General features: G+C 39.5%; 2 protein-coding genes across 3 annotated transcripts in view; one reads left to right on the forward strand and one right to left on the reverse strand.

Annotated features, from left to right (window-relative positions):
• ABCA5 (ATP binding cassette subfamily A member 5) overlaps positions 1-21,788 on the forward strand; it is a 151,137-nt gene that overhangs the window by 25,329 nt on the left and 104,020 nt on the right. The window lies entirely within an intron of this gene.
• On the reverse strand, positions 18,125-18,624 carry LOC100354980 (large ribosomal subunit protein eL22). Its single transcript, XM_002719496.6, has one exon. The coding sequence runs from the start codon at positions 18,593-18,595 to the stop codon at positions 18,209-18,211; it is 387 nt and encodes a 128-aa protein (XP_002719542.2). The 5' UTR covers positions 18,596-18,624; the 3' UTR covers positions 18,125-18,208.

Raw genomic sequence — 21,788 nt, forward strand, 5'->3', positions numbered from 1 at the left:
AGCTTCTTCTGGATCTCCCACGCAAGTGCAGGGTCATCCTCTGCTGCTTCCCCAGGCCATTAGCAATGAGCTGGATTGGAAGTGGAGCAGCCAGGACTCAAACCAGCGTCCATATGAGATTCTAGCACCACAGGCAGCAGCTTTACCCCCTAAGCCACGGCGCTGGCCCCGCCCTCATTTTTTTAAGGTTTATTTATTTATTTCAAAAGCACAGTTACAGGCCGGTGCCATGGCTCAACAGGCTAATCCTCCGCCTTGCGGCGCTGGCACACCGGGTTCTAGTCCCGGTCAGGGCGCCGGATTCTGTCCCGGTGGCCCCTCTTCCAGGCCAGCTCTCTGCTGTGGCCCAGGAAGGCAGTGGAGGATGGCCCAAGTGCTTGGGCCCTGCACCCCATGGGAGACCAGGAGAAGCACCTGGCTCCTGCCTTCAGATCAGCGTGGTTCGCCGGCCGCAGTGCGCCGGCTGTGGCGGCCATTGGAGGGTGAACCAATGGCAAAGGAGGACCTTTCTCTCTGTCTCTCTCTCTCACTGTCCACTCTGCCTGTCAAAAAATAAAAATAAAAAAAAGATTTATAAAAAAAAAAAGCACAGTTACAGAGAGGCAGAGAGAAACAGAGGGAGAGAGAGGTCTTCCATCCACTGGTTTACTCCCCAAATGACTCCAATGGCCAAAAGTGGGCCAGTCTGAAGCTAGGAGCCAGGAACTTCTGGGTCTCCCACGAGGATGCAGGGGCCCAAGGCCTTGGGCCATCTTCTACTGCTTTCCCAGGCCATAGCAGAGAGCTAGATCGGAAGCGGAGCAGCCAGGACTCAAACTGGTGCTCATATAGGATGCCGACACTGCAGGCTGCAGCTTTACCCACTAAGCCACAGTGTCACCCCCCCCACACACACACTTTTTAAAATTGAAGTCTATCTATTTTGGTGGTAAGATAGGATATAAGTTTAAAAAAAAAAGACAGTTGAAAGTTTATTTTACTCCCTTATTTTGACTCCTTTACTTGCCATTTCTACTTATATTTCCACCCCCGATGGTGACAAAAGCCATCTCGTTAATAATCTTTAGCAAGTTTCTGTAAATGGAGAACCATGAGCAGTGAGAAGGTGGTTCCCTTCAACTGCCACTACACATTCTCACAGGTTCCCTTGAGTCTCTGTATCCCTAGGCACTTTAGATGGTAACCAAATCTCTATGAGCCCCATCTCAGGTTTCAAAAGCATTTAATATGAAATCCAAGCATGTTTTTAAGTGAGATATTTCTAATGATATCTAAGTCTTTTTTTCAAGTCTATTGTATCTTAACTATCCTTCAATTACCTCTGCTCAACTCTTTGTGTTTTCTAGATTTCTTACCATTTAGCTGGGAATCAAAACTAGAATCAAAACTCACTTGTTTAGTAGACTAAATATGAGTCATAATTATAATCATATGTTTGGGTACTGTGCCACGTACTTAACATGCTGCTGCTTCTTTTATCCTCGCAGTAGTCTAGTGATTTATGCAGATTATAGGATAATTTTTAAGAACTTTTGTTTGTTCACTTATTTTATTTATTTGGAAGGTAGAAAGAGGGGTCTCCTATCCAATTCTTTATTTCCCACATGCCTGCAACAGCCAGGACTGACCCACACCAAAAGCGGGTGCCAGGAATGCAATCTGGTCCTCCCATGGGTGGCAGGAACTCAACTACTTGAGCCATCACCTGCTGCCACCTGGGTTGCACATTACTAAGGAGCTAGAATCGGAGTTGAGCTGGGACTTGAAAACAGCACTCTGATGTGGGATGATGTGTCCAGTCCAGGTGGTGCCTTAACAGCTAAGCTAAACACCTATTCATAAGGATAATTTTGAAAAGATGAAAACCATGGCTTTATAGCAACTGTAACACACTCAAGATCTTACGTAACTTATTAATTGATGAGGAAACCAGTAAGAAGTTATAACTGATTCAAAACAGGTTACTATCAAAACTCAAAGATCTATTACATTTTAATAGGTATAATTTGCATTTCTGTGTGCAAGATCATTTATATTAGTATCAGTGTTTTTTATCTTATAGAATTTTAAAATAGTCAAAGACAACGAAAGGCAGAAATGATCCAAAAAGTTGTTCTGGACAGAACATTCAGTGCTCTGCTCATTTGAAAGCTATTCCTGTCATTCTAACCCAATACATAAAAATAAAATTTCAGCTTAATATATAAGAGGTTTTAATTTTTATAAAACAAAATAATCTTGAAATCAAGTCATCACAGAGTATTAGAACTTAATATTATAAATATTATCTATTTTATTACAAGTATTACAAATCAAACTTCACATTTTATAAATTAAAAAAACAAGGATAATTAATCTGCCTCAAATCAGAGAGCTGGCTGTTGACATGTCCAAGAGAAGAATAGAAAAACACAGGTTTTTCTCCTAGAGTATTACTAAAATATATAGAAACAAATAAATACAACTTTTGTGTTAAAATTATCTTTAAATGTATTGTACTTAGTGAATTACTGCTCTAAGATAATTAGGGAAATTCCAAAATTTATAGTGCAAAAGAAGACCAGAGACCGTGTTACTCTCAGTGAATCAGTTTTGGTCCCATCAGGGCAAATGTGATGAACTCACATTGCTTAATTACACAATTATCCTAATTTTTTAAATTGCAAATATATTCTCTTAACTGTAAGGTGTTACTGAGCTGATTATTGTTTCTTTGATTCAATGTATATGCACGGGGATGTTTTCTGAGAAGACGTGCTCATTGACTGATGTTCTCTTTTTAATGAAGGCAAAGTACTCCCTTGACTGAAAAACACATTATCTAGGTGATTGCTTCAATTACAGATGTGAACACTGATTTCATAAATTGAAGATGTACCTGACAAGGAATCCAACAGTTAGCTAACCTGAGTTCGGCAATATTTAAATTGAAATTAAATCATGTTCAGATTTGATTAATGTATAGAACAACTTTATTAAAGAGTTGTTTTTCTGTTGCCTAGGTTGCTGGGCTGCAAATACCTGTAATCAAAACAACTTCACTTAATGTCTAAAGGCTTTAACAAGTGTGAAAGTCCTGGAGACTCACGCCTCTGCCCTTACCAATCTGACCATAAACACATACCGTAACTTACTGTAGTGGAAAATATGCAAGGGTTCCTGTTATAGACTGAGTCACATAGCTCTATTCTTTGGACTTACTAATTTATGTCCCTTGGACTATTTGGAGACCATCCCACTCTAGTTTTGAGAAACCCTTTTCTTCTCTGATTGAAGTCATAACTGCTCTGTTATCAGTGGTACTGGAGTAAGATTGTTTAACTATTACTTGACTGAAAGGCTGGCAAACATCTGAGGAACAAGGAGTGGGGGTGTTGCAACTTCCCTTTGGAACAAAGGTTGACTGTCTTTGTGCAAATACACACTTGGCTTAAAAAATCATTTGTGCTGGCAAAGGCATTGGTTTTTCCAACATAATGAGATTTTCTTTCCAGGTACATTTTGCATTTGGAGAAAGCAGACATGTAAGAAAAATCACTGGACTTTTGATTCTGATCGGTCTTGCTTACAGTGTCAAATTAAATTTCAGACACCACAATTTGAATATCAGATTGAAACCTCAGGTGTGTAGGAAAAGAAAAAACTGTCATTAAAATTGCCAAGTTGGCTTTGAGAATATATAACACAGAGGGTCTTAGTCTGCTCAGGCTCCTATAACAAAATATCATAGACTGGGTAGTTTAACCAACAGACATTTGTTTCCCACAGTTCTAGAGACTGGAAGATACAAGACCAAGGCTTCAAGTTTCCTGTTTCCTGACTTGAATGCAGTTGTTTTCTTGTTGTATCCTCACATTGAAAAAAGAGGATAATTTGGGTCTCTTCAGCTCCTTGATAGAGCACTAAGCCCATGCATTCATTAGGACGACCATCATGATGGAATCACTTCCTGATGGCCCTACCTTCTAATACCATCTTTCTGTGGGATTTGAATTTCAAATATATAGATTCAGGGTGTGAGAAGCAAATCATTCAGTCTATGGTTCCAATCTATATCTGTCTCATGGAAAATCTATAGGCCCCAACATCAACATTTATACAGAAACTAGCTTTTAACATAACCTACACCTCCTTGGCCCAGGGCATTATCATCTCTTATTTGGATTATTGCAATACTTAACTTGCTCCCTGAGTTTTCCATTTCTGAGGCAGCCTCTTCTCAACCCAGTTCCTGACAGTGGTCCATTTCAAGTGAAAATCAATCATCTCAAATCTTTACTTAAGGATTCTCCAATGACTCCAAGGTCACTGGATAAAAGCCACAGTCCTTACTATGGCCTACACGCTGGTTGAGGCCCAGTTCTCTCCAGAGTAGAGCCTAGATAGGCCTTTGTGCAGATAGTGTATTATCGGAAACTGATCCCCCAAATAGGACTGTTTGAAAATGAAAGGAGGAAGAAAGGAAAGGAAAGGGAAACCAAGGAGGTATTATTGAGCCAAACACCAATGGAAGCAAATTGGAGCTGAATTCCTCTGGGAAACCCCAACTAATGTTCTGTGTATGCCCTGAGAATTATTTTCCAAGAGATGGGAGAAAGAAGCACTTATCCACTGGTTCCCAGCCTCTGCACACAGGGCTAAGTGGCTTCATGCATGTGTCCCATGTGGCAGTGGGGGTGAAGCCATCAGGAAAGGTGCTGTGGGATTACACCTGTGCCACTGTTGTCTGGGTAGAGTTAGAGTGAAAGGATGGTTGATAGCATTTGTGGTGCAGCCCAAGTGGAACCTGATAAAAAGTCCCATCTTACCCTCATCATCTCTCTGACCTTATTCTTACTCTTTCCATCATTTGTTCCTTCACAGTTACTCTGCCCACCATGCTGGTCCTAGCCCAGATTGGAATGTGTCCTCCTCAGGGCCTTTGCATTTACTGCTCCTGCCAGCAAGGAATGCCCTCCTCCTACTTCCTCTCCTTCTTCAGGTTTTAACTCCAAAGTCATCTTTAAATTGAGACATCTTTAACTATCCCATCTAAAATTTAGATCCACACTTCTTCCACATGCTAGGCCCCATGCCTTAGTCTGTTTGCGCTGCTGTAACAAAATGCCACAGACAAGGTAATTTATAAATAGTAAAAATACATTTCTTGTAATTCTGGAAATTTGGAAGTCAGATATCGAGACACTGCAAGTAGGATGAGGGCCAGTTCCTCCAATGACATCTTCTCTTGGAGTCAGGTTCAGATGACAAAAGGGGACATGGCTAAAGGGGTTAGATATCATGGTGGCAGAGTAGACACGAAGGGCCTAAGCTTGTTTCCTCCAGCTGTTTTTCATAAAGTACTAATCCATTCATGAGTGTGGAACCCTTGTGACTTAACCAGTTTCCTAAAAGCCCTCACCTCTGCATACTACCACAGTGGGGTTAAGTTTCAACACAAGAGTTTTGAGGAACATATAGACCATAGCACCTTTTAAAAAATATTTAATTTATTTATTTGAAAATTATAGTTATGGAGAGAGAGAGAGAGGGAGGGAGGGATAGAGAGAGAGAGAAAGGTTTTCCATCCACTGATTAACTCCCCAAATGGCCACAACAACAGGAGCTGGGCTGATCCAAAGCTAGGAGCCAGAAACTTCCTCTGGTCTCTCAAGCGGGTGCAGGGACCCAGGCACTTGAGCCATCTTCTACTGCTTTCCCAAGCAATAGCAGAGAGCTGGACTGGAAGAAATGCAGCCAGGACATGAACCAGCGCCCATATGAGATGCCAGTGCTACAAGTGGAGGTTTAGCCCACTATGCCACAGCACTGGCCCCGATAGCACGCTTTTTCCCATTAATTTTGTTCTTCACATGAGTAACATTTCACCTGCTTTGCTTTTTGTTTTCTGTCTCCTCTACTGGGATTGTATGTATGTATATGTGTATTTTATTCATTATTATATCATCAGCGACTAGTTCATTGTTCATCACATAATAGATATTTGTTGAATAAATAAATGAAGTGAGTTGAATCAAATCATATTGAATCACAATGCTGTGGCAAACCTCATGGCCCCTATTCTTGTTTATGAACAGGCTGGAGAATACAAAGGGAACTGTGTACCCCAGTTTGAAACTATGATACACTAAAGGAATATATTTGACTCACAAATAGAATATTCCCCTTTGTGAAGACCTAGGCTTGATCATAATGAAACTTTTTCAGCCTTATTCTGAGAACATGATAGTGAAACCACACTCTTGGCAAAATACACACTTAGGATGATCTTCCTGGTCATTTATGAGACCTGAAAATACTGCAGTTGGTAATTTCATGTGGTTTAGATACTCCAAAGTATCTTGGGATCATGTATTTCTTCTCAAGCCAGGGCCATCACCAGCATCTCTCAGAGAGCGCAGCAATGGCTCTCCCAGGAGCATGCATCTTTTCAGTTGCATCCACGGTTCAGTGTGGACCTTAGTGGAGCTCATTTCACTGCAGACACTAGCAAGCAAATGCAGCCAGGTGACTGCTGTCTTCCAACTCAATACACCAGACAATCAGTTCAGCCGGGCTATCACCTTTGGGAGTCCACGGTCTCTTACTTCAGCACATCCTCTGAAACCCTCTTCTAACTATTCTCAGAAGGTGGTACTATTCTAGGCTATGTCAAAAAGTGGCTCTGATGTGGTAGCTGAGACCTTATTCTTGATTGAGCCATTAAGTAATCTGTTGAAGTTTCCTGGTCTGGACATGCTTCTAAATACATTCAGCACCGGTGTCTCAAGAAACCTGTGTAGTTTCCACCAAACTAGACCCTTTTAGTTTCACAACATAACTAGCATAACTTCCAGGGTGGAGGATGGCATGACCAACTATAAAATGTATTTCCTAGGCAAAGTATTTTTTTTTTGACAGGTAGAGTGGACAGTAAGAGAGAGACAGAGAGAAAGGTCTTCCTTTGCCGTTGGTTCACCCTCCAATGGCCGCCGCGGCCTGCGCGCTGCGGCCAGCGCACCGCGCTGATCCGATGGCAGGAGCCAGGTACTTACCCTGGTCTCCCATGGGGTGCAGGGCCCAAGCACTTGGGCCATCCTCCACTGCACTCCCTGGCCACAGCAGAGAGCTGGCCTGGAAGAGGGGCAACCGGGACAGAATCCGGCGCCCTGACCGGGACTAGAACCCGGTGTGCCGGCGCCGGCTCCTAGGCAAAGTATTAACATTAATTTCAGATTTTGTTGTTTTCTTGTATTGATGTGAAATGTTAACCTATCATATCAAAAACTACAGAAAAGAGTCAACAGGGAAAGTTACGTATTCATGGAGCAAAAAGATGGCTGTCTGCAAACCAGGCACAGGGGCCTTGCAGAAAATAAATCTGCCTTGATCATGGGCTTCTAGCCTTCAGTTCTGTGAGAAATGAGTTCTGTTGTTTAAGCCACCTAGTGCATGGTATTTTGATATGGCAGAGCAAGCTGACTAATAAAAACATTTTAAGTTATTGGCACATAATGATAAATTATTTTTCAGAAAGGTATTACAATGTTGACCACTCCCACAGCATAAAAGGAGCCTAGCTGCACTGCACCATTATTAAAAAAAAAATTTAGCCAGTGCCGTGGCTCATTAGGCTAATCCTCCGCCTTGCAGCGCCGGCACACCGGATTCTAGTCGTGGTCGGGGCGTTGGATTCTGTCCTGGTTGCCCCTCTTCCAGGCCAGCTCTCTGCTGTGGCCAGGGAGTGCAGTGGAGGATGGCCCAAGTACTTGGGCCCTGCACCCCATGGGAGACCAGGAGAAGTACCTGGCTCCTGCCTTTGGATCAGCGCGGTGCGCCAGCCACAGCGCGCCGGCCGCAACGGCCATTGGAAGGTGAACCAATGGCAAAGGAAGACCTTTCTCTCTGTCCCTCTCTCTCTCACTGTCCACTCTGCCTGTCAGAAAAAAAAAAAAATTTAACTTCATTCTAAGATATACAAGAATACTTCACAAAGTTCGGGAAAAATGGAGTTAAAAGGTAAGTTCATTTTGGTGCAAAAACATTTGGAATCCATGCATAGTTTTTTCTAATATACAATTGTATGAACTTTTTGAAGATCCTTGTATGCATAGATTTTTAAAAATTTTGCGCTAAAATCAGCTCATTTTTAATTCCATTTCTCCAAGCATGCTTGTGTATGTTTATCTTAAAAGTTTTAAAAATATTATTCTTTTAAAGATTTATCTCATCAAGGTCATTTAGCTTTCATAGCTTTGTCCCCTCAATTGCTATTATATGTTGAAGCTTCCAGTTCTAATAATATTTCATAGAGATAAACATGTCCACTGGAAATCTCAAAGCAAAACAAACTCACAAGAAAACAACTTTTCAGCATTTTATCATCTTTATTTTTTGTATTTATGGAAAGGAAAAAATTAAGAACTTGAGATGGTTTCAAGGCCATGCAATAACAGGATCAAGTATCAAAGATTATGATATAGGCTATTTCCAATTGAAAGCACTTGCCTATTTTAGACAGAAAGATTGTTATGTTTGAAAATAGTAATACAGAAAAACTGCCATAGAAAACGAAGAGAGACTCCCCTTAGTAACTTTATTATACTTTTTAAAATAAGACCCTTGCATGAAGAATGCTTTCCTTTTACCCCAAATTATTATATGTCTCACGCACAATAATTTTTCCACCTTTGGCTTGCAATAGTAATAAATGTCTTGAGAAATAGATTAGAGTTAAGAACTAAAGTCCACTTCCCCATCTAATTTTACACTAAGGACAATGTACTGTGTGCTCTCCATGAAGTACAAATATTTGTAGCATAAATTATTTTGCTATTTAACTAGCAAGAGATCTGCCTGTTAATGCCACGGACAGTTGTCTTGAGGACAAATTCACGATGTTGTGACTTTGTGACTGACTCACTTTTCCATTCTTACTTCATTTTGACTCACCTGTTCCGTTCAGTATTACTTTACAGCACATCGTGCACTGTTTTCCTAACTTTGCCCGGAGTTGGCACCAACTGTGCAGAGATGAAAATATCTTTCACGTCAGTCTGTCTTGCCTCATAACATTCTCAAGCTGTTTTCCCCATTTTAACATTTCAAGGGCAGTTCTCTCCTACTGGGTCCTCTTAAAGTTGATTGGGTTTCTATGGAAGAGGTGCTGGCAGAGTTCATAATAGAACAAACAAAAGAGAAAATTAAATTCACCTATGCTGACCAACAGGGCAAGGCAATGTCAAACAATGACTATTTCAGAAGTCAAACTTAATGGGCTTTTGTTTTATGGAAAACCCATCCAGAAATGTCCTCGGCTCAGAAAGTTTTCCCTTATAGGCTTTGAGTGTGCATCTTAATGTTATTTTTATAGCATCTTTATTGGTTTTCATGTATTATAAATAGAAAAAAAAACCTCAACAAACCACTACATTGAGGAATTGGAATGATAATTTGAGTAGCGTGATGAATGGGAAGTGTATGGAATAAAAATGCCAGTTCTTCATATAGAAAAATGTGATTTTTTAAACACACCTCTGTGATTCCAAAAGAAAGTCATCTCAGTGATGCCTTTTTGTTCAATTTAGAAGTATAGATATAACAAGTCTAATTTCTTAAATGTCTAATACACTTTTAACAGAAAAGATGTAATTAAGTGTATAATTCACTTAGAATGAAATTAGGTTCAAATTTAATTCTTTGTATGTCCATTGCAGTTTGGAAAATGTGTTTCAAAAAAATGATGTTTATATACATTAGAATCTTACAGGAAAAGGATTTCTTATGTGTATGAGGATCTAATAAAAGTAAATGTATGCTAGGAAATACTATTTACCCAGTTTCAGAGGAAACTTTTAAAAAAGACTTGTGTATAATTCAAAGAACATTTTGATTCCTATAAAAGATCAGATGGTACTTCTTTCTGTTGATGAAAATGTACACCCTCTGATAGATGGTATCAGAGGATATCCTAGGTGATCTGTGGCAATTCTGTGTCACTAAACTTCAGCCAGGAAATAGAGAATTAAATATATCAATATTTTTCTGCAAGAGGAAACTGTCCCTAATTATATACAAATGTATCACAAAAGTAGTAACACACAGCTTTATCTAAAGTGTCAAAAATGATATGTATCTTGGCAAATTTTAGACAAGTTAAAGATTATCAAACCCTGATCTAAAAGAAAACAATAACTATTTTGTGATTATTCTGTGCCAGGATATATGCAGTGTCATTTGTATTGCCTCATTTCATTCTCATATCTCTATGAAATAGTTACTACTGTTATTATCATATTGTAGATGAAGAAACTGAGTCTAAGAAGTGTTCATTTATCTTAACAAGATTATACAGCATTCTCTGTAAAGAGCACTGAGGAATAAATATAATATTTTGAGACCAGTACATGGTTAAGATGTCACCATGCTTGATATTATAACTGAAAAGCCTACGAAGTAGTCTGAGTTTCCCTAAGGTAGCCATTGATGTCTTTGAGCTGTTTTACAACTTCACAAGTTATAAAAAATGTTAGGGTAAGGCAGATGATTCTTGTCTGTAGAAATGCAAATGAATGTTTTCCAGAGAAATACAACTGGTCATTGCCCTGTGAATCTTGACCAATTTCACAATCATTAGCAAATAATTTCCTGTGGCATTCCTGATTTCGCAGCAGGATATGTGTTTTGTTTGACTTCTTTCAACGAGTTGTAACATCATAGTGATAACCTCAGTATTTAAAGGGCTAAATAAAACCCTTAGCTTATATTCTTTTTGCATTTGTATATGACTCACCAGTTTTAAAACATCCTTGTAATGCTATCTTTATGTCTTCCTTCTTTCTCTGCACCTATTACAAGAATTGACAAACTATATCCTAGGGACCAAATCCAGCCCAAATCTTGTTTTTGCGTGGTCCACTGGCAAGGAATGATGTTTACATTTTCATTAGCTAAAAAGAAAGACTGTTTTATGGCATGTAAAAATTATGCAATTTTCAAATATGAGTGTCCGTAAATAAGGTTGCTTGGAACACAGCCCTGCTCATTCACTTACACATTGTCCGTGGCTGCTTTCTTGCTTCAACAGCAGAGATGAGTGGTTGTTGCAGAGATCATCCCTACATGTTTTCACCTCCTGCCTTCCATCTATGACTTTTTTTTTAAGATTTATTTTTTTGAGGAGCAGAGTTACAGACAGAGAGAGGGGGAGAGAGAGAGAGAGAGAGAATCTTCCATCTGCTGGTTCACTCCCCACATGGCTGCAATGGCCGGAGCTGCGTGGATCCAGAGCCAGGAGCCAGTCTTTTGGGTTTCCCACATTAGTGCAGTGGCCCAAGCACTTGGACCACCCTCCACTGCTTTCTCAGGCCATTAGCAGGGAGCTGGATCAGAAGTGAAGTAGCCGGGACTCGAACAGGCACCCAAATGGGATGCTGGCACCACAAGCAGGGGTTTAACATTCTATGCCATAGTGTTGCCCCCCCCCCCCATCTACAAATTTCAATTATTTTCTAGGTTTTTCTTCACCAGGTACCATCTGACTGAAAGTCAACTTTGAGCAGGGAAAACTCTGGAACCCTCTCAGATTTGGAGGTATGGGTGAGGCTCCCAGCAATAGCAATGCTCTTTTGTTCCCATATGTTTATGATCCCAGAGAGAATTCTCTGCTAGCCAGTCTGCTACCCACCCTCTTTCTCCTTCCAAATTCACCCATTATATTCAGGTTATAAGTACAACACATTGTATTAAATTATAATTATCATATTTTGAATTCTAACAATTAAAAAGTGGAAATTTGTTTTCTCTCTTAATAACAAGTATCTACATAATATCCTCAATGTTGCCTCTTGGCCTGTGTTTTCATTTTTATTTATTTATAATTGAAAGTCAGGGAGACAGAGCTCTTTCATCAGCTGGTTCACCTCCTAAATGTTGGGCCAGGCTAAAAGCAGGAACCAGAAGCTCATTGCAGATCTCCCATGTGGGTTGCAGGAACCCAATTACTTGAGCAATCACCTGATGCCTCTCAGAATACGCATCAGTTGGAAGTGGACCTGGGACTTAAACCCAGGCACTCAGGTGTAGGATGCAGGCATCCCAGGTGGCATTTTAATTGTTGTGCTAAACACCTGCCTATGTATCAGTCAGCTTCTCATTTCTTTAACTAAAGTATCTGAGAGGAGTTCCTTGGAAAGGAAATGGTTTATTTTGGCTCACAGTGTAGAGGATTGCGTGCTGTTTGATGTTCTCCGGTGGTGGCTCCGTAAATCTGGCCTCTAGTGGAGACTGGCAGTGGTGGAGCACATGCAGAGAAACAATCACATGGTGAACCAGGAAGCAGGAGATTTGGGCCAAACTTGGCTTAAATAACCATGCTTGTCGTGAGAACTCCCTTCTGGAGACAAGCCCCTGAAGACCTAAGGACTTCCAACCAGCCTCACCTCTCAGGCACTATAATTATATTAAGTCTTTACGCTTTGTCCATCAACCATCTTCACAAATCTTTGGGAACTATACCCATGAGTTTGGGGAGCCAAGTCTTACTCAGCCCACACAGCCTTCAAAGCCTAAATTATATTGTCTATAGCCCTTTACCGAAAAAAAAAATGCCTACCTTGTCCTATAAATGACAGATACTATTCTATCCTCCTCAGCATATGAATGGCAGAATTCAAGAAAGAAATAGTCCCTACCCTTACAGAACTTCTCTTCTTACAAGTAGATTGATCATAAACCAATTAATGATTATTTACATATGGGAGACCAACTCTATTCCTAGAAAATATCCAGCAAAAATATTTATGAGGTAAAGGGGTATGACATATGCAACTTATTCTTCAGTGGTTCAGAAAATAAAAACAATGCATGAGAGGGGAATCACGTTGACCAAGAATTCTATGCTCTGATGAATAATAGCCCATGCATCAAGACAAAGGAATGCTTTTCAAACATGCAAGGGCTTAGATAGTATGAGGATGCTTCAAAAAGTTTGAGGGGGCTGGCACTGTGGCATAAGCGGGTAAAGCCGCCACCTGCAGTGTCAGCATACCGAGCGCCGGTTCAAGTCTCGGCTGCTCCACTTCTGATCCAGCTCTCTGCTTTGGCCTGGGAAAGCAGCAGGAGATGGTCCAAGTCCTTGGGCCCCTGCACGTGCGTGGGAGACCCGGAGGAAGCTCCTGGCTCCTGGCTTTAGATCAGCACAGCTCCAGCCGTTGCAGCCAATTGGGGAGTGAACCAGCGGATGGAAGACCTCTCTCTCTGCCTTTCCCCTCTCTGTGTAACTCTGACTTTCAATTAAATAAATAAATCTTTTTTTAAAAAAAAGTTTGTGGAAAATTGAATGAAAAGGTAAGTTTAGTTTGGAGCAAGAAAATTGAAATACATGCATAGTTCTTTTTATAGTACATAGTTTTCATGAACCTATTGAAGCCCACTGATATAGCAGCTGATATGCTATTGCTGAAGAAATCTTTGAAAAGAAATTCAAAATTTAATGCATCCATGTATCATTTAACAACAAGGATACATTCTGAGAACTGCATTGTAATGTGATTTTGTCATTGTTGCAAACATCATGGAGTATACTTACAGAAACTAAAATGGCTTTGACATCACTAAGCACTGTATCTTTATGGGCCCACTATTGTATATGCAGCCCAACATTGACCAAAATGTTATTATGAAGTGCACAATTGCAGTCCAAACCTTCTATGAAGAAAAATGATAGAATTCATAAATAAGATCAAATCACCTTCATTAAAAGCACTAACAAATTGAATAAACAACTTGTTAGCTTAATCATGATTAAGGGAACAAGTGGAGGTGAACAGAGAGTCACAGAAATTTAAAATAATTATCTGAGCATGTATTACACTCATCTATGCTAGCACATTAGAAAATTTAGATAAAATGGAAATCTGAAGAGGGGGTGGAATATACTTTTCCAACGTTTTTTAAGAAGACAATAACAATGAAGTAAAATAAGTATTGTCAATAAATAACCCCTATAAAGTGCCAGGCTTAGACACTCTTGGGGTAGAATCTCCTAAATCAGTAAGAAAGAGAAAATAGCTTGCTGTCATTGAAGATTTGTAGTCTCCCTTCCACAATACAAAGTTATTACTGAGAAGTGGCTGCAAAGCTAAAAATGACTTTCCCCTAGTATCAGAGTAGAGCTATATAGCTATTTCTCACAAAAGAAGAGGCGTAAGTGAGGAATGTTGCTTCAGGGCCTGCCTGGGCCATTCACAGCAGAGACACTTGTGCCTTTGTGCCCTTTTCAACTTCTTGATTCCTTTTGAGCTGTTACATGAGTAAGAAATAAATATCAGCTGTGCTTGAACTCTTGTACATGTTGGGTCAGTTGGTCTATTACCTTCTACACTAAATAATGTGTATCAAAACACACTTGAAATGTTCTCTTTATTCATGTACTTCCCCTCTTCCTTGCTTTTAAAAGAATCAGTGTAAGCCATTTTAACAACATCACCACCACCAAACTGCAAAAATAAAAATTTATTTGGAAAATAAAAACTTTTCAAAAGAAAATAAAAAACCCACACACACAAAAGACTGTCAGTGCTACTTAGAAAACTATCCATCTAACTAGATAGACTGTTTTTCTAGAAAATGACACAAAAACATGCCAAAATAATAGTGGGCTGACATAAACATTTAGCAACTAAGAATAAGTAGTGCCCAATGTGATCTTTTTAAAAAAAAAAAAAAATGTTTCTAGCTTAGCAAGAGCCCTCTGAGTCAGCCCTCAATCTGAAGCAAGCATATAATGAAAGTAAAAGGAACAGATCTGGTCTCATTGCGCAGTTGTCAGGTATGTTATATCTATATTTCCTATCCTGCCCTTCTTCCCAACATCCTGGCTCCTGTGTACCTGTATTTCCTCTTGGCATAAAATAGACATCTTGGCATCAAATCAGAGAATCTTCTGACAGGCACTCTGGGACTCTGTTTTGTAAATTTATCCTTGTAGGTTTATTCTAAGGAAATTTACTCATATTTTGTTGCCTTTCCTGGAGAATTAAGAGTCATGACAACTTCTGTAAAGTGACATAAGCCACATTCTACTAAGTATTAATAATATAATGTTTATCATGGTGATTACTAGTCTGGTTATCAGAATCATGCAGCAGCAATTTAAAAATTACAGATTTCCAGGTTCTCTAACCTAAATATTCTTTCTTAGGTTGTGGATGGGTTCTGACAATAAATAACCAATCTACAAATAAAAGCTTCCTGGGTGAATGTGATCCTCAGCTCCATGTAGTATTTATGAAGACTGTGACTGTGTTTTTCAACTTTGCATCCTCTGATAGAATGTCTTGTACATATCACAGTAAAAACAGAAAACATTCATGGAATTCAATTAAATAAGGGCTGAAATTTCTAGCTAGTTGTAGGCATTTTCATTGTACCTTCTTTCCTATTTAGTAATAATAAAATATTATATGATTTTGATGTAGTTGAAGATAGTGTAAGCGTTCTTGTTTTAACTAATAGTATATAAGTTTTCTCCTAGATATTTAAAAGTATTGGGTATAAAAGAGCCAAATGGAAATATATATACATACATACACACACATAAAATAGTTAAAATACATTATACTTTGTGTGTCTGTGTGGGTGCAATCTGTTGAAATCTTTACTTAGTATATACTAAGTTGATCTTCTGTACATAAAGATAATTAAAAATGAATCTTAATGAAGAATGGATGGGAGAAGTAGGAGATAGGATGGTTTGTGGGTGGGAGGGTGGTTATAGGGGAAAAACTGCTATAATCCAAAAGTTGTACTTTTAAAATTTATATTTATTAAATAAAAGTTTTAAAAAATACAACTAACTTTTTGGAAACTCTGGGAAATGATGATTTTTTTTCAAGGTTAAAAAACCTTCATCAAGAAAGACAAGTATATGGTGATCATAGTATTCCTCATTTCTACTATCTCAGGGCAGACATAGCTAATAGAGTAAGGTACTCTTTTTCACTGTAGTGAGACTTGGGTTCCTTCTCAACCCAGTCAACATTCCACACAGCCAATGATGAATTATATGAGGAGGCACATGAATGAAAATCAGTTGTTCATCCTTGAAATAAGGGAAAAGTTTGATTTAGAATTATCATTTATTAGTTCTTTTTCCTTTCTTGCTTTCCATTTAGATGATTTTTTTCTCTTATTTTTACTCACTTACATGTTGTATATCTCCACAGGTTGAGTATCCATTATCTAAGACACTTGGGACAAAAACATTTCAGATGTCATACTTTTTTAATTTTTATTTTGGAATGTTTGCATAGGCATAATGAGAAACGTTGGAGATACGACCCAAGTCTAAACAGCAAACTTGTTTGTTTCAGATACACTTTATATACATGACCTAAAGTTAATTTTATACATTATTTTTATTTATTTTATTTTTTATTGTTTTTTTTTTAAGCGAAAGGGTTTAATGGGGGAAACCCGACAGACTGGAGTAAAGGAGCGAAGAAGGAAAAGAGGGAGAAGGAAAGCATAAGAAAGAGATCGAGAGAGAGAGAGAGAGAGAGAGAGAGAGAGAGAGGCAGAGAGAGGAGGAGAGAAAGAGAGCTAGGAGTTCAGAAACAGGTCTTTTTAAAACTTTGCCAGGGGGTGGGCAGGGAAGTAGGATCAGCGAATCCCTTTAGGATGGGGGTGGAGCTGACACCAGTGGTTGGGCCATGTAGTCACCTGGCTGCCAGCAATGGCAGCGGGGGCTAGAGCCTAGGATGGTGTCTGGGGTGTAGATTGTGCTATAGATAAGACCGCGCCATTTTACATACAGCAAGAGTTGTATGGGATATTAGCCTCAAAAGTCCAGGAGAGGTAGCGGGATGATTATCTGTCTTTAGAGCTACTTCTTGCTGAGATGGGGTGATGAGTTTATATATTATTTTTAGTGGCCTGACTTTTGACTATAAGCCATCACATAGGTCAGCTATAGAATTTTCCACTGGTGGTGTCATGTCAGTGCTCAAAAAATTTCAGATTTTTAAAATTTTGGATTTCAGATTTTTGGATTAGGGATGGTCAATATGTACATTTTAGTGTCACTTCAGTGGGAAAATTACCATTGGTAATTACAATGGTAGCCTCCAAGTCCACTACCAAGGTGCTGTCCTAGAAAAGCTCAGAGACCAACATGAGATACTGAAATGACACTCTACTGAATCAAAGCATGCAACAAGAAGCAAGGGGAAGAAGTGGAGTAGATTAGTGATGTACAAAGGAAAGGAGGCAGTTGGTATGGAAGGATCAAATTACGTGAATTCTATCAAAGAATGTTTGTAAGTCCTCTCTCTTATTTTTCTGCAGTGTTTTCCCACAACCATTTTGATTTTGAGGACCAGAGTTGAAAGTGAGCTAAGAAGATAGAAGTTCCTAGAGCCAATTCATATTTTATCTACCAGAAAGACTCAGGGACTAGTGTGCCTGCCTATGATTATAACTCAAATCTGATATCTTGCTGAGCATCCATGGATATTATATAACTATCCTAAGCAGAGGACACAAGGGACCAGAATGAGTTCTCATGTATATAAAGTCTCCTAAATAACTAGTGCTTACCTGGTCCTTCCACTTCTTCCTGTATATGTATTCAGTATACATGAGCTCTACTTACATTATATATATATATATGTATATTTTGACGGGCAGAGTTAGACAGTGAGAGACAGAGGGACAGAGAGAAAGGTCTTCCTTCCATTGGTTCACACCCTCCAATGGCCGCTACAGCCGGTGCGCTTCAATCGACATGCTGCGCCGATCCGAAGCCAGGAGCCAGGTGCTTCCTCCTGGTCTCCCATGTGGGTGCAGGGCCCAAGGACTTGGGCCATCCTCCACTGCCTTCCCGGGCAACAGCAGAGAGCTGGACTGGAAGAGGAGCAACCAGGACAGAATCCAGCGCCGCAACTGGGACTAGAACCCGGGGTGCTGGCGCCAGAGGTGGAGGATTAGCCAAGTGAGACGCGGCACCGGCCCTGTATTATATATCTATGTATCTCCTCTTCCTTCTTTTCTCCTTTCCTCCCTTTCTTCCTTTCATCCATACACGCAGAATTGAATATTCTTCAAAGATGCAGCAAGTCCACATAACAGGTGGTTACACTTAAGATTTTTATTTTTATTTTTTTTAATTTTTTTTTGGTTCCCAAGTTTTATTCAAGAACTGATACAAAATTTTCCAGATAAATGAATTTTAATCCTCATCTTCCTCCTCTTCTTCGTCCTGGTTAATCTGGAAGTATCGTAATTCATAACTCTCTTTGCTGTTAGCAACTACACGCAACCAATCATGTAGATTATTCTTCTTCAAATACTTTTTGGTGAGATATTTCAAATACCTTTTGGAAAAAGGCACCTCAGAAGTCACTGTGATCTTGCTCTTGCTCCTCTCGATGGTCACGGCCCCGCCCCCGAGGTTCCTGGCTTTTCCGTTCACTTTGATTCTCTCCTGGAGAAACTGCTCGGAGTTGGCCTCGTCCATGATCCCGTCTTCCACAGGGTGGGTGCAGTCCAGGGTGAACTTCAGGACCTGCTTCTTTTTTTTGCCCCCCTTCGCCACAAGCTTTTTCACGGGCGCCATGGCGGCAGCCTACACTTAAGATTTTTAATAGGCATATGTGATTTTACAAAATCTAAAATTAATAAGTGCAGTATCCTCTCAAAAAACGGAATTTAGAAACAAGGAATATTTCAACTGGGATTTCCTTTTCTTTCATGTTACAGTATTTTAACTTTATTGGTCATAAATATTATTATATATATTGATGCTTAATTTCACTAGTATTTTGACCAATTACTCTCTTCAATATTTCTTCTTGAATCATGCTTCTTCCTTTTGAATTCATGTTCCTTCTTCTTGATGTGTATCTGTCAATAGTTCTTTTAGCCATGGTCTGTGAATCATCTATTGGTCTTTGTCTGAAAATGTGTTTTTTTTTTTTCATTTTCTTTTTGAACGATAGTTTAGATGCAAAGAATTTCCACAGCTTTTTTTTTTTTTAAGATTTATTTATTTATTTGAAAGTCAGAGTTACACAGAGAGAGGAGAGGTAGAGAGAGAGAGAGAGAGAAAGAGGTTTTCCATCCGCTGGTTCACTCCCTAAATGGCCACAATTGCTGGAGGTGCACCAATATGAAGTCAGGAGCCAGGAGCTTCTTCCAGGTCTCTCACGCAGGTGTAGGGGCCCAAGGACTTGGGCCATCTACTGCTTTCCCAGGCCATAGCAGAGAATTGGATCAGAAGTGGAGTAGCCGGGACTCAAGCTGGTGCCCATTTGGGATGCCGGCACTGCAGGCGGCAGCTTTACCTGCTACGCCACAGTGCTCGCCCCTCCACAGCCTTTTAAAATTTTTTATATAAGTCTTTATTTTTGCCACTTTATTTTTGCTGTCAATCTTATTTTTGTTTCCTCATTACTTTGCCATTCTGTTTTTTTCTTAGTCTTTAGTACTATTTAATTTTTTTTGAAAGATTTTATTTATTTGAGAGGTAGCATTACAGACAAAGAGAGGGAGAGACAGTGAGAGGGGTCTTCTATCCACTGTTTCACTTCCCAGATGGCTGCAATGGCTGGAGCTGAGCCGATCTGAAGCCAGGAGCCAGGAGCTTCCTCTGGGTCCCCCACATGGACGCAGGGGCCCAAAGACTTGGGCCATCTTCCACTGCTCTCCCAAGCCACAGCAGAGAGCTGGACCAGAGAGGAGCAGCTGGGACATGAACCAGTGCTCATATGGGATTCTGGTGCCACACATGGAGTCTTAGCCCATTAAGCCGCAGTGCCGGCCCCAGTACTCTTTAGTTTTAACCAGAAGTTTCCAGATATTGTTTCTTTTAAAAAATTTATCCTGTTTAAGGCTTACTGTAATCTTCCATGTGTTATGCCTTCTTTTATTTCTGAGGAATTCTCTGCTATTTTGTATTATATTTCCATGATTTCTTTTCATTTTGTTTGGAACTCCTTTTAGATATGTGTTGGATCACATTATTATATCAGTACATATATTGCAAAACTAACTCTTTTACTCTCTATTATTTTATGCTCTGTGAGTACTATGGGTAATTTCCTCATATTTATTTTCCAGTTTATTAATCATCTCTTCCACTGCATTGAGTTCATCTGTTTAACTCATTTGGGTTTTTTGTTGTTGTTGTTGTTGTTTATTTTCAGTAGAATATAAACTCTGTGATAGAAGGGAATTTGCATATCTAAGTAATCATTTCAACTCCAGCACCTAGAACAGTGCTAGAACTTGTGAATTTGAAATAAATATTCGAAAAATTAATCAATTAATTCCTGTTCTTTTGAAAATATTTCTTTCACCTTATATTTTCATTTGATTTTATTTTCCTTTTTAAAAAATCGTGTTATAGATTTTTGTTCTGTAGTCTCTTTCAGGTTGCTTTACTAACATTGTTTGGACAAATGTTTTCCTGTTTGTTGTGTCTTTGGGATGGATTGTTCCCTCATGATATGCAAATTTGATTGAGAGCTCATCTTTAGTGGAGATGATTTATTCTGTGAGGCAATTTTGTGCCGTGAGTTGTGTGAGTGTCCTTATTAAGGATTTTTATATTTGATTTTGTATGAATCTGGAAGATTCTGGGCCTACACGGGATTGTATTTTAAAATGTTAATATAAAATTGGGCTTCCATGAGCGAGGATATTCAATTTTCATGGAAACTATTACCCTCACTGCCACCCAGTTCGGACTGCCAAGTTAGAAGATAAGCTTCTTGGCATTTTCTACAGGTGTCAAAACATGAAAACCTCTTAGGGGTCCTAATTTATTTAGGAATGTTAGTTCCAGTTCCTCAAAAGTGGCTTTAGGACTACAACTTCTGATCCTAAATGGTGTTAAATCTCAACACCTGGCTCTTACTACTATGATTTTGAGTATCTTTATATGTGGTACCTGACGCCTTTGCGCTCTCTAATTAGAACTCAGCTTTATATTTTTAAAGTTTATTTATTTATTTTTATTTGCTTGAGAGAGAAAGAGAGGGAGAGAGAAATATCAGTGGCTTAACCTGTCGCACCACAATACTTGCCTCTAAGCTTTCTATTTTACCATTGTTTCTAAATATTTGGAAAAGGTGGGGCTTTCATGCCATGATTGTGATTATTACTCACAAGGATGATTTCGTTCCATAGGTCTTGCTAATGGATTGTATCCAAATTACACAGAGAATATCACTAAAAATTACCATCTCATTTTTTATCTTAGTGTTTTTGGCAATCATCTTATGAATACTACCATTAAGATCAGCTCAATAAACACTATGCTAAATATTTCAGAACATGTAGATGACTAAAATAGTCTCTACACTCCAGAGGCAAACGTTATATAGTGCAAAGAATAAAAAGGTTCATAAATAATCTTAAGGCAGAAAGTCTGTAAGTCTTAGAGGTACATACAGCTCTTTAAAGTAATGCATGGTACATTTACTAGTAAACAAATGACTAAGCTTGTTAAAAGAATGAAAATCGAATTGTAAGAAGGGATTTTCTGGAGGTCATAATAGGAAATTGTCGCTCCCCCTCTTCGTGGAGGAACGACACAAGACCCTGCGCTGTTCTTTCGTCTGCTCGGCCCTTCCCGGGTTGGCTACTATCCCTTCCACCTCCGTGGAAGGGCAGTTCCCCCTGGCCGCATTCCCCACTTCCGCAGGGGAGCGGCACACCGCCGGCCGGCTCTCTCGGGGGCTGCACGGGTTCCCTTAGATGTTCCCCATAGATGTTCCCGGTGCATGCCGTCTCTCTCCTCCTTTATA

This window comes from Oryctolagus cuniculus, chromosome 17 (assembly GCF_051225735.1).
Source record: "Oryctolagus cuniculus isolate XC-2025 breed Fujian yellow rabbit chromosome 17, ASM5122573v1, whole genome shotgun sequence".
NCBI classification, from domain to species: Eukaryota; Metazoa; Chordata; class Mammalia; order Lagomorpha; family Leporidae; genus Oryctolagus; species Oryctolagus cuniculus.